Source organism: Carassius gibelio, chromosome A5 (assembly GCF_023724105.1).
Source record: "Carassius gibelio isolate Cgi1373 ecotype wild population from Czech Republic chromosome A5, carGib1.2-hapl.c, whole genome shotgun sequence".
In the NCBI taxonomy this organism is placed as follows: Eukaryota; Metazoa; Chordata; class Actinopteri; order Cypriniformes; family Cyprinidae; genus Carassius; species Carassius gibelio.
The window spans coordinates 3024247-3038838 of NC_068375.1; the positions used below are offsets into that span (position 1 = coordinate 3024247).

The following is a 14592-nucleotide window of genomic DNA, read 5'->3' on the forward strand; positions in this document are numbered from 1 at the left end:
GATAAACGGAGGTCTTAAGGGTTTGAAACAACATGAGGGTAAGTTATTAATTACATAATTTTGCTATCTGGGTGAACTAACCCTTCAATAACAAGGTCTGTTGAAAATTGCAGATTTTTAAGTTGACTGCAACATCTGCATAGGTCTTGGGCAACAACAAATTCACCACAGCATTTGATTTCATTGTTCTGTTCTTGCACAACTCTTTGTTCATGCATTCTTGTACAATCAAAAAGGAATGTCAAATCACTTCGTTATGCAGCCTTCGGCAAAGCTCTCCAGACATACCATAATCAAATCAAAACAAGCAACAACTTGGAGTGCTCTGCGCTTGACCACATGCTCTAGTCTCATCTCACACACACGAACACACAAAAACGTCAACAGAACAAACTGCAATTACAGCAAAAACAAATACGGTGAACTAAGGATCTGTAACCACATACGGACAGGAAGCAATATGATTGTGCAATTTGCAAGCAGTACCATAGTGCAATGAGTTTATGAACCTGGAACCAATATTTTAATTTATAGAACCTCTCAAAGGTAAGTGATGCCTTTTATATTTAATTTGTTCCGATTTACAGATATTGAATATGCAATCATTCAACCATATTCAGTTTCTGTTTCCTGAGAATAAAACTTTCATCTTGGACCTTGACATGCCTCTCTTTTTTTTTATCTGGCACAGATCACTAGTTGTCCTTAAATACCCTTGTTTGTTCTGATTAAATACACTAAACTGCACTAAATGATAATCAGTGGTTTTGCTTTCAATAGCAGACATACAGTTTCAAAAGTCCACCTGTGAAACTGCTTCATGTCCTTGTTTTTATTTTATTTTTTTTATTATAAACACATAACCAGCACAACAATTTAAGTGATATGTTGTATTAGAAAAATTAATATGAATAAATACGAACTTTTTATTTCACAATTTGTCCACAATTCTGATGTAAACTTGGACTTAAGAGAACCCTGTACATTTCAATGTTAACGCTACTTGCAAACTTACTGCCTCTGCAAAATCTAGTTAAAGGGATACTCCACCCCAAAATGAATCACTTTACCCTGTAAAATGTCATTCCAAACCTATTAAAATGTGTTCATCTTCTGAACATAATTTAAGATATTTTGGATGAAAACTTGGAAGCTTAACAAAAATAATGACTTTATTCAACAACTCATCTCCTCTGTGTCTCTCCGAATCACTGTAGCCCCATTTTGGAGAATGTCATCCGCGCTGCACGGATGGGCTGTTTTTGTTCAAATAACAGCATAAATACACGTAGAAACCATATCCTTGTTGCGCAGCTGACACAGAAGATCGTATGCTGCTTGGGTTCAGTGGATATTCTCCAAAATTGCACTATAGTGATCCGGAAATATATATATTTTTTCACGTTTAAAAAGTATTCTTGTCGCTTCATAACATTAGAGTTGAACCACTGATGGCAGATGGACTATTCTAGACTTTGACGGTGTAATTTACATGGCAGTTAATGTGACAGTCACAAGCCTCCCGGTTTTCATCCAAAATATCTTAAATTGTGTTTCAAAGGCGAACGAAGCTTTTACGGGTTTGGAACGACATGGTGGTAAAGGTACACGGTGCGATTTTTGCTGTTGTACGAGTTCACATGCAATTTTTTTTTTTATTGTGTGGAAATCGTGTATGCTCATATGGTCGCGGCTCGTATCATGTGCTAGAAATTATGAACCAAGCAGAGTGCCTTACGAGCACTTCCCGACCTCCCGATCATTTTTAAACATGTCTGAAAAGTTTGTGAGCTATCGGTTTGAATTTGTGACGTGTGTGGTTGAACGAGCCGATTTGTTGATCTATCGGAAGTTGACCAATCACGAACTAGGAAAACCACAGAAGAAAGATGAAGATGGCAGCAGTGCCACAGAGAATGTGGACCATTGACCAAGAGGATAAACTCACTGAACTCTGGCAGGAACAGCGAGCGCTGTATGATATTTCTATCAGCGTGTATCATGCTTTTTAATTCTCTCTCTCTCTCTCTCTCTCTCTCTCTCTCTCTCTCTCACACACACACACACACACACACACACACACACACACACAAACACACACACATATACTCACACACTCACGCACGCATATGTGGTTTACGGGGACTCTCCATAGACGTAAAGGTTTTCTATACTGTACAAACGGTATATTCTATCGCCTTACACTACCTCTTTCCATCATGGAAAAATGCATGTTTAAAATTTCAGTTAAACACAGTTTAGTATTTTGGTATCCATTTGGTTTACGAGGGCACAGGAAGCGTGAGCAAAAGAAGAATCTTAAATATTTATTATAACGTACATGCATTTATATTCATTCTAACGTTAATCCATAAAGTTTCTTTGTTTACTTTTTTTTTCATCAAAATTCTAAAACTTTATTTACAGATTTAAATTAAATTTTGAATTCAAGATTGCCAGCATAATCTCAGATTTCTGAATCCCACTCTAGGTCACAAAACTTGCAGAGTGGTTTGGTTTGTCCCACCATTCAGAGAGTAAATATAGAGCTTTACCCCAACAGTCTCCAGTGCCCCCACAACCTCAACATATTTCTGGAAAGCTCTTTTTCCTGAACAGGACTCCCAGAAGAGTCTCTAATGCCGTAAATAATAGTGTTGGAGATTCCACTCTAAGCTGTGATTGGCTCCCCTGTTTGTCCACAGGGACACCGTTTCCATTCCCACTCACTTTCTATCAAATCACTTTTATAAGCTTACAAAAAAGGAGAACTATGTCTACAATCTCCTCAGTCTTCACATCTGGTCACCACGAGAGTAGTTCATTTCACCCAAAGAGTAAAACGCGATTGGTTGCCGAGCTCTGATTCAGTGCCAAAATGGACTCTGGGGACACATAAAAACACATAAGAACAGGCCTGAAACTCACTAGTACAGACACGCCAAACTGTGCGCACCAAGTCACAGGGCCGAGACTCATCCATCATGGTGTTTTATTGTCCCTCAAACTGCATCCATCCCTGTATGCATTAATTGATGCTCCAGAACTCTGACTCCGGTTCAGCAGTTAAGATGTTTTCAGGACGTCACGTCATAATACATGAATGGAACAGAATTAAAATAGCTGAAAGCTTCACACATAGCAAAAGAAAATTATAGTGCCCTAGAGTTCGCGTCTGGTACTTCCAAAATCTTTAAACAGCTATGAACTACTAACCTTGAGCTTCAAAAGAAGAAGAGAAAACTGTTGTACATGGGTCAATGAGAAATAAGAGTCCACGATAAAGACAGGTTTATAAATCATGTTGGATTCATATGATTTTGACTTTGACAGCATTTATAAGTTCATGAAGTTTTAACCTAATGACTCTAAAAAATGTCACATGTAACCATTAAGTTCTAGCATGTTTTGCTTACACCTTTAATTACACATACACACTTTACTACGCAAAACGTTTTTAAATATTATTAGTTCATAGATATCATAGTCAGTTTTTAAGGAGTCACACCACATGATATTTTACAACCTGAGATAATCTTTCCTTGCCATAATTTTATTTTTATTTTTTATTATTAAGTTAAAGGCAGGGTAGGTAAAAAATATATAAAAAACTTTTTTTCCAAATTTGTTTAAATTTTATTTATATATCAATACATAATTAAAATGTAAGTACTCTGAAAAAGAAAGTATAAAAATCGAGTGTCTGTAGACCTCTCACGACTGTTTTAAAGACAGCTCATTATTTCCATTCACTCCACCCCCTCCCTTCTGGGCTCCTTCCAAAGCCACGCTATAGCTATCATCTTGAGCTAGGCCTATAGATTATTTATCGTCTCTACTACGGCTCGCTAAGTAATGTTATGTAAGCTATATTATGCAGCTACGTGTGCTAATGGCACATGCTTCATGAAAAAATAAACAAAAAAATATGTATGATCAAAATACAAAAATAAAGATTTACCTGTCCAGCAGAAATAAAGCCATCAAGGAGTCACTTTTCAGCCCCTTGAGTTCCCTCAGTTCTCGCATCGCTGGAAAGCCACGCCGATATTAACTCACGTTTTATTTCTTTGTTTATCCAAAGACTTTTTGTTCATTGCCTTTTCTTGTACTGTTACTGTCTTCCTTTTTTTGCCTGGTTTGCCTTCACTAACTGCATAGGCCGGTACTGTGAATTTTGCTTGCTGTTTCTCTACAATTGTTTTGGTATTCCTAGGATCCATGCCTCTTGAATTCCTCAAATCAAACGTACGCGCGCAAGTGGGCAGGTCATGTGTGGCAAAAGTGTGGTTGCCATGGTTGCGAGAGAGTGACAGTCGCCTAAGCCAATCCTATGTTTCGTCCCGAATGGAAATAATGAGCTGTGTTTAATACAGATTAAACGGTCTTGAGTCACTCGATTTTTATACTCTTTTTATCTTTTTAGTACTTACATTTTAATTATGCATTGATATATATAGAAAGTTTAAATGAATTTGGAAGAAAGTTGTTTATAATTTATTACCTACCCTGCCTTTAACTCAAAGTATAATTCTAATTAGTATAATTCAAATGATTTTCCCCTTCAGGTCATCGTTCATGTTTTTTGCTGTGAAATCTAATGAATTTCATAAAGTAAACATAACAATAACTTTTATATTGTTATAAATATTTCAAGATGAACACTTGCTGTTCTGAAGCAACTTATCCATTCATAATTTTAGAAAAAAAATTAATTAAAGGGATAGTTCACCCAAAAATGTGATGTTTATCTGCTTACCCCCAGTGCATCCAAGATGTAGGTGACTTTGTTTCTTCAGTAGAAATAAAACGTGGATTTTTAACTCAAACTGTTGCAGTCTGTCAGTCATATAATAGAAGTGAATGGGAATGGTCATATAATAGAGAGTCAAAAAAACATACACAAACAAAACCAAATTAGACTCTGCGGCTCGAGACGAGACATCAATTTGTAAAGACAAGTAACAATTTGTATGTGCAAGAAACTGAACAGTATTTATATATATTATTTTTTTTTACCTCTGATTCACCGCAATGTCCATAGACACTCTATATATAAACTCAATAAGGAGTGTCAATGGCCTACTTGAGAGATAGGTGGCGGTAATGCACTTATAAGTCTGTGTTCCGCCATAAAGCAAGAAGAAGACGCATCACACGCCGCTGTTGAGAACGCGCTCAGGGCAGTTCGGACATTGCGGGGATTCAAAGGTAAAAAACTATTTAAATACTCATCAGTTTCTTGCACAGACTGATTGTTTTGTGTCTTTACACCTCCCATTCACTTCTATTATATGACTGACAGACTGCAATGGTTTGTGTTAAAAATCTTTTTCTGCATTCTACTGAAGAAACAAAGTCACCTACATATTAGATGCCTTGGGGGTAAGCAGATAAACATAAAATTTTCACCCATTTTTGGGTAAATTATCCCTTTAAGTGACAAATATGATACTACATGCTTTTGAGGAACATTTATTTGCGTGATCTTTGTATTTTTTTTTTTTTTAGGGATGCACCGATCATGATTTTCATGGCTGATTCCGATACCGATTTTTTTATAAGCAAACTGGCCGATTCCAATATCGATTTCTGTTTTTTTTTTTCTTTCAGCAACAAACAAGAAAGAAGGAGAGTATGCATAAACAAGATGTTTATTTGGAATTTAATAGGCCAAACTGGCTTTTGGCTATTGAAAACAATAACCGTAACCATTGGAAATTAACGTCAGTAACTGCATAGTAAGTAGCCTACATTTAATACAAACATAGATGTTACAGACATCAGCATTTAGCTTTTGTTTTTGAATTGGATTGAAACTACATAGAACTGGCCTTAAATTAAAAGATTAACTGTAACCATGTGAAATTAAAGGCAACAACTGCATATTTCTATAATCCAAACAACACAACCAACACACATTCAATAAGATGTTTCTTAATCAGCATTCAGTATTTGTTTTAGTTTTTAAATTTGGTTTTAAATAAAAAAAAAAAAGTTTTTACCAGTGAGACTAAATAAAAGTATGCTACGTAAATAAATTATTCCAAAATGTTAAAATCAAACAATGTTGGTGCAAATAAAACAAAGATGCAAAGTGTTTCATTTAAAAAAAAAATACGGTAATGATTCACATCTATATTTTTTTACTTGAGCCAATGAAAAATAAATAACTATTGGCTCAAGTTAAAAAATATAGATGTGAATCATTACCCTAAATTGGATGAATAAAACACTTTTTCAGTGTGCTACAGCAGGTGATTTTTAAATCAAATTAAGTCGATGTAGTTTTAATGTAAAATAAAAATAATGATCTTATACAGAACTGATGGTTACTTCTGGCTTCTCAAATATGTATGCAAGTTCTAATTTACAAATAAAAAAACGTTTTTTCTTTTTTTTTTTTGTCCGTTTCGTTTCTCATCCAACACGCGAGAAGTTGAACATCCCTTCGATGTCTCGGCTTGTGCAAGGACAGGTACAGTACGCTCACGCAGCTTCAGTGAGCAGGAAAGGTGCTCTTATTTGTTTGCTTCCTGATATCTGTGCCTCAGACATGTAGCTCTGCACTTCCAGTGCTGAACGGTTGCCCGTGTCCTGCGCACAGATTCGAAATACTTCCACACAAATGACATGACAGCGAATAATTACAATTTAGTGTGTGCAAGCCAAGCGGGCGCATTTCCGGAAAAATCGGCTGAAAAAAAGCCAAAAAGCTGTTTCGATTTATGGCCGGTCAACCGGTGCATCCCTGTTTTTTTTTTTTTTTTTTTTAATCATTCATCACAATACAAATAAAACTACAGACAACTAAAATTAATAAATCAATAGTGACATTAGTGATTAAAAAAGCCACGCCAAAGATTGTTTGTGCTGAGGAAGCTTGACTATTTCAATTTACGGAGAGTTATTCGCAGGGCTTTTTATAATTCATTTGTTGACCTTGAAACTATCCTGTCCTTTTTCTTTATTATGAACAGCAAGTGATGAGGATGGCACATAAAATACCAGGAGACAGCACACACCCTTTGAATTATTACTTTGAGTGGATGCCCCTTGGGTGACGTTTAAGGACAATCAGATGTTACACAACCAATACACTTATATAATAAAAATAGTAGATTTTTTTTCATTCTATATCTTTTGTAAGTATTTGTGTATTTTGAGTATTTGCATGTGTGTTTAAGTGTTGATTGTATATGTGAAGCAACACAACAGTCTGAACTAATTGTGCCAAGGTGATTAATAAAGTTAAACTAAAAAAAAAAAAAAAAGTAGTTTAATTAATAACCATGTTATAAAGACTGATTGATATTAGGCTCTATTAGAATTTCATATGAATGAATTTATGGCCATATAAATATCAGTTTACTCAGTTTGGGCTTCAAAATAAAACTGAGGTGATGTTTCCTCCTCGAATATGAGCTCCATTTTCTATCAGATGTAGCTTTAGAATTTGTCTAAAGGTTCAAGTAAACTGTTGCTTTAATAAAAAAAAAAAAAAAAAAAGACTTTATTAATTAATTTATTTGTTGCTATTATTTCATATGTGAGGCTTTACAGGGTTAAGCCATACTGGATATAATCTGCTATTTGCAAGTTGAATTAATAATTTAACTACTTAATCAGTACGCAACATGAACAGGTTTGAAATAGCAGAGTTACAGAATTACCTGTGGGGTGACGCAGGATTAAAGCAGGTCTTGGTGACATCAGTGATGTTGGGGTTACAGCAGTCCCCATGATCATAATAGAAGTTGTCCCAGTTACACTCTGGGTCACAAACCCCGTTCCCCTGCTTGTATTCGGGGCAGTGTGTGCTCTGCCTCTTACAGTATCCGGCGTCGAAGCCAGTAAGCATGTGGTTACATTCTGGATCGCACACTTCATCGCCTACTTTGCTGATATCACAGTTGGCCAGTATTAGGCGGTTCCGTAAGGACGAGTTGTAGACATTGTGAACGGTGCGCTCCCAGGAAATGTTGTAGATGCGGAAAGCGTTGTTCAAGTGCTGGTGCTGAAGGTTGATCTGGTGGTCTGTAATCGTCGGCCACCGTCCATCATCGTCATAAATGTTTATCACTCGATAGCGCACCGTCTTGGGTTTGCGGAAGCTCCAGAGCTGGTAATAGTTTGTAATTACCTCCACATTGTCACATACAGTCTGTCCACAAGGTGGAGGTTTCAGGGCAGCATCACTGAGGACAGCCGCCAGGTTCCTATCTGAGTCCTCCAACCAGGGGAAGCTGCCATCTTTCACTGTCAGCCACCGTCTTGACATGTTCTCAAAGTTCTCATGAATGACCAGCTGAGAGAGGTCACCAAACTGACCCAAACTGTGACCCATGTATCTGATGATCTCACGCTGGCTCAGAGCCCGGTGCCACAAGCTCAAGTGTTCCATCGTACCCCTGTAGTTGTGATTTAAGGCATTGCCACCGATCATTAGCACCTTGCACTTCTTGGTAAGTGGGCTGAAAATCTCCCCAGATTGGTCTCGGCTTACAGCAACCTGTGCCCCGTTTATGTACAGCTTCATAAAGAGACCGTTGTAGGTGACGGCCAAGTGTGACCATTGATTGGGAGTGTAGGGTGCATTGGAGGTGATCGTGGTGAGCTTGTGGGCTCGGTCCGTTTTGAGGGAGAAGAAGAAGCGAGGGTCGCGGTTGGCTTGGTCGCTGAATGCTTTGATGCCAAATAACCACCCTCTATCGCTGGATGCGTAGAAGCATTTATCAAAGAGACCTGCAGGAAGATGACAGGTATTAGATACAAGAACAAGCAGAAAATCACAGTACAATTGCACATTTTTATGCTTTTTTTCCCCATAAATTCTATTATCAGCAAAACTTTTGAATTTATAAAAATTCACACGTATTTTACAATTTGTCGTTGTTTGTTTAATGACAGAAGTATTCAAGCTGCATGAACTTCACAAGTTCTTGTAAAACCTGATGGTCTTGAGCTTCAATAGAAGCATATTTTTGTCATATATTTTCAAAAAGCTTTAAAAGTTTATTGCAATGTTTACCATTACCATTTTCAATTGCAGATTTTCACTGTGTTCTTCTGAGGTTTTCTGCTCCATAAATGTTAGACACAATTAGCTGACACTGATTTACCCAAAAGTATAATTAAAGGTGCACATAGAAGTTCAACAAACTGACTGACGCAACACCACAGACGCAAGTTTCTGCAGCCTGTTGCAGAGAGTGACGAAAAACTGTATGTGTTTATCCAGAAAACTGGGGAACACAACGTCCAAGGCCTACAGGCCTACGAGAAAGCATCTGCTAGCAATCAGGCCCAGACAGTGTGGTCTTGTATCAACAGAGCAAAGGTTACTTGAATTTTCAGTCTATTTTCTTGAAATATGCCTCGGCAGTAGGGATGTTTGAAATCAAAAATGGTCCTTTTTCAGCACAGTCTGTATTATGATAGGGGCTCTGAAACCCTTTCTTCCTGTTTCATTTGGAAACCATGCGCTGAGCTCCAGAAGGAAAAGTACTCTTACATTTAATGGGTACACGTCCTTCATAATCTTCCTGATTTCATATGAATCATTGTATTTCAATACTGCAGAAATCTGATACAGGGCATATTCAAAAAAATTTATTCTTACATTTCATTAAAAAAAAAAAAATCAAACAAGCACTACAAATCCACACAGCAGTGCTTCTTAATAAAGTAAATTGCTGAGCAATTAAACCTAAAGTCAAAGACAGAAAGTGAGGATCTGTGGATCTGTCTTCTGCATGAGGAACTCTCCGGTCTTCCAGAGTGGAGAGAATTGTGTTTGTCAGAGGTAATTAGTGAAATTCAGTTAGGGCAAATAAGCAGTAAAGAGTTACCAGGTTAGTAGAGGAAAATGTTACTATGCTACATTACTGCTTAAACCGTGTAACATAACTCCAAATTTACACATGCCTCTGCAGCAGGGAAACACATTTGGACTGAACTGCTTAAATCCATTAAGTGAAGCTGAATGCATGACGATCTTCTGACCACTAGGATTGACCACTTTAAAGAGATCATTCATTCGGGAGCCCCTTACTAAAGAACAGTCAGGAGCATGTAGTTCCCTCTCACTTCTGGACTGCCAGCAGAACCACTGCCAGCATCTATAAAAATAAATTGTGCCATAAAACTGAGGAAATTACAATCTGTGAAATCCTGGAATGAGACCACTAAGTGGGAAATAACAAACAGGTACATTTCATGCCAGCACCGAACTTTAGACATGCAAGGGGCTCAGTGTAGGGAAAAGGGATGGGGGTTCAATGAATGGATGGACGCACTAGAAAATGTACATTATACACTGATCACAAATAAGATTTCATTAAAACCATCAATGCATAATAATACTGTCCATCGCTTTAACTAGGACAATGCATTAAAAACTAATGTATGATAAATAGTGTGGAGAAAAAAATCTCACACGCAAATACAAATGCTGCATGCTGCTTGCTTTGCAAATTAACTTACTTTATGAAATTAATCCAGTCATTAAACTAAGTACATGCTGAAGTTAAAATGCAGTTTTGGAAATTAATGCCGCTGGCTCCTCGTGCAGAATATAGCATACATTGTAATCCTTTCGAATATTTCATGAAAGCATCCATTTTGAGTTCATTCAATCTCAGTATCCAGCACCATGGACAGAGCACTGCAAAGTGAGCATTACGAAATGAAAGACAAGCACAGCAGCTGTTTGGAAAACATTATATCCACCTGTAGTGTCTATATACTTTTATTAAAACATCTGTAAGGCTACATTGAGTTTGTTCTTCGAATAGCTACATTTAAACTAAGTTGTTAGACTCATTTTATGTTAGATATGGTGTCAAAATATTTTAAAGATCAGCTTTTTGTTTTAAAAAAAATAATATATATATATATATATATATATATATATATAATATTTTCACTCATGCAGTATGATTAAGACAAAATGTTCTTTATCAGTACAATATGTAAGACTTTTAAATACAGTTCCATTTGTTATTAGTTATACCTTATTTAATTGCAAGAACTAACAATGAAAAATAGTTGTAAGACATTTATTAATCATAGCTAATGTTAATTCTAATACTGACTAATACATTACAAAAGTTGTATCTGTTTATACAATTTTATGGGCCTCAGCTAACAAAGATTAATAAATACTGAAACAAATGAATTGGTCATTTTTAGCATCAACTAACATTAATGAAACCACCGTACAAATGTATGCACTATATATATATATATATATATATATATATATATATATATATATATATATATATATATATATATATATATATATATATATATATATATATGATATTTTATATTTTATTAATATACGTTTATTAATGTATTAAATAAATAAAATCTTCATAAACCTCTCATGAAGAATGAATTACCATTGTAAAAACATGAAATATGTTAACAACTACACTAACCAAACATAAATCATCCCGTTTAGTAACATGATAACTGAATATTTCAATTGTTATAGCCATCATTTACAAACCTCTAAGTGGTGTTATCGACAGTTTCATGAGGTGCATATTAAGTTATTATTGTAATGTGCCATAAAATATCCCATCTCACTGTGTACTACACAGAGAACTCAATGACAACAATGAAAAAAATAAGCAAAATCTATGCATTCAAATTTAAAAACAGACTGCATGCAATTCCAGATGAAAAGTTGCCACCTAACTTCAGCAGACATGCTGCAAAACTTCTAATAAAAATGTCATGTGTCTGAGAACAGGCTCAGCACCTCTCTGTACGCGCTTGTGTCTGAGGATCTGATTGACTGAAAGCAGGAGCTCATTCCATTATATTTTGTGGCAAGGGCTGTAATATCTTTACAAGAAGAAGCAATAACAAAACCACTTGAAGAAAGGATGGACAAGGCACTAATTTTATAGCTTCCCCCATCTGGACTGACATTTAAAGCATTTCCTTCTCATAATCCTATACTTGAAGAATCCTGATTCCAAAACAGCGTATATTTTCGGGTTCAGACCTGACAGCAGATATACGAGGGTAACAACTTCCATGGACCGCAAACATTTAATGCATTGTTTAAAACAAAATCTACTGAACAGCACTATTAGATGCGCAGTTGGAGAAGCTATATAAACTCTGCCAGCGCCCCCTCGTTGCTTCATAACGTTACTGTGACTATAAGGAGATGAGAACAGAGTGGACTAATTTTAGATGACTCACTGACAATATGTATTCAATCAATCCATTATCATGCAGCTCTCTGGAGATATAAAGCTTATTTAAAAACAGTGTACCCAGCTATATATAATTACATTAATTTTCAATGTCCTGAGTCTACGATTTGCTATTTAAATCATGCATCCTTAAATCTACCACTAAATTGCATGTGCATATGTGCATGTCTCACTAAATATGTTCAGTATTTTATTATTTATATAATAAATAAATAAAAACACAGATATAAAGTTAACGTTTTACATTTAATCTATGTAAGACGTTTTGTCTAATATTTGTGAAGATAAAAAAATAAGCATGTGGTTCTTTTGTAGATTTCTAATGACATCCATGTTAGAAAAACTGCGTGCTTTCGGGGTTCACGGGGTGCACGCAGGATTCATAAACCGACTACACGGCTATTACGCTCTCTGTTGGCTGGAAAAGGGATGGGGGGAAAAGAAATCACATAGATTTGTTTGAAGGAAAAAAAAATACAACCGAGCAACTAATAACACGCCCACCATGCTACTCCATCCCCATCAGAATAATGCGTAAATGTGCTAAGTAGAGATTTTTCAAGGGGAAAAAAACGTACGGATTTTGTTATCCGATTTGAAACTACAAGCGCTTCGTTAGTGGCTCATACTTTCAAAGCACATTTTAAAATAAAAATATAATTATAAATATAAATACATAAAGACTAAAGTAAAACAGGCGCCAGCTAGGGTGTATATGTAGTATTGAGAGTGCAGAGCTGAGCACGTAAGGAGCACAGTAGCCTATGCATCAGAGGGATGACGCATTTGTTTAAGCGATTTCTTAATCATTCAGCATCATACAGACGAATCTATATGCTGCTATCAAGAATTTTTTTTTTTTTTTTTTTTTTACACAGACACTATAAAAAGCAGTTTAAAATGAGTAAATAATATTATTAATAAGTATAATCCAGTAAACAAATCAAATTCTTTAAACGCCATGAATTAAATAGCAAACCAACAAAAACGATACTGTTAGTCTATAATAACAGTTGATTTTCTCCACATCACGAATCGTTCAAATATTAATAACTAAAGGCGATTTAAACTGGTAACGTTAAAACTATAAGATGCTACCAAAAGTTGGGTGGCGAGAACCTGCCAACAGGATACAAAACCTTACAAGAGTTTTTGCTTGTAAACAACAAGAAAGGCGCATCTCTAGGTGCCGTCCTCGGAGAGATATTCGTTAACTATTCTCGGTACATGCTCGCCTTAGCTCATAAATAGTGAAAGTTATAAAAAGAAGTGCTAGAGGCAAATGTTTAAGCAACTAATATCACACTGGAGGTGATTTATGAAGCATGGGCATGCTGCAGTTACACTATGAAATGATTTCTGCAGTGAATATAGCCTAATGCAAGTCATAATTAAGCAAATCAAACCTCCGATAACAGCTGGAGAGCGCTGCCCACCCTCAGGTTTTATCCACATTTCCAGGGTGAAATTTCCCCTTGGCACCTCTGCATTGGGCTTCAGACGCAGTTGGTCTCCTCGACCGGTAAAGTAAACAGCCCTCCGCCGACCTGGGCTGCTTTCCCCCGCCTGTGACAGGCGCGGGGAGTGCCGATCTATCCCGGGAGGTGAGCGTTTGCCCCGAGGCAGGCGTGTGGCACAAGGTCCTGGGAAGGTACTTCTGGCTTCCCTGATGCGTACCATGTCCCTTTTAGACATTTCAATTCGCCGTGGAGTCCCACACTCAGATCCCAAGCACACGATAAAAAGCAAAAGGCAAAGGAGCCAAGTGCAAATGGGCAAAAGTTTCATTTTCAAGTGGAGAGAAGAGATTTTTTGTCAAAGGATAGGGGATTTAATGATTTCAAAATACTAAATAGCGGTCGTCTTTGGAGATCTTTCCCGGTCTTTTGCTTTTACAAAAGCCTGTCAAGACGCGTATTCAACACCAACCAAGACGGCAATGCTGTCTTATTTTTTCCTTTATAATGTTAAGCCACGACCCCCTTTCCTTGCCCCTTTCAAAGACACTTCAACACAGATTGAGGGGCGAAAGGAATATGTTAATTCATTCAAGTGCTCCACCTTCCCAATTGAATGGATCTCAATTAAACTGCAGGGATGACTTATTAATCAATCAGTGTGGAGAGGTCAAAATCTTTTCCCTTTCACCTTTCCTTCATCTGCATTTCAAATAAACTTGAAGCGCGTGCCTCAAACACATCACGTGCACTGCTCTAGACGTAGCCTACATGTATGAGTGTTTGAACGGGGTCAGAGGCGAGACCTGCGTCTATTTCTTCAGAGGGATTCGCGTGCATTAAAGTTATATCCCCGGTCTCAATCGAAGAGACCGAGTTGAAATAAAAAGACATGA

General features: G+C 36.7%; 1 protein-coding gene across 1 annotated transcript in view; it reads right to left on the bottom strand.

The window, feature by feature from the left end:
• The window catches only part of LOC127988847 (pappalysin-1-like), an 89788-nt gene extending 75632 nt beyond the window's left edge, over positions 1–14156 (bottom strand). Inside the window, exons 1-2 of the mRNA XM_052591388.1 lie at positions 13646–14156; positions 7674–8745 (exon numbers count right to left, since the gene is read on the bottom strand). Coding sequence (XP_052447348.1) covers positions 7674–8745; positions 13646–14027 — 1454 coding nt within the window. The 5' untranslated portion in view covers positions 14028–14156. The remainder of the gene's footprint in view (positions 1–7673; positions 8746–13645) is intronic.
• Positions 14157–14592: the final 436 nt, after the last annotated feature.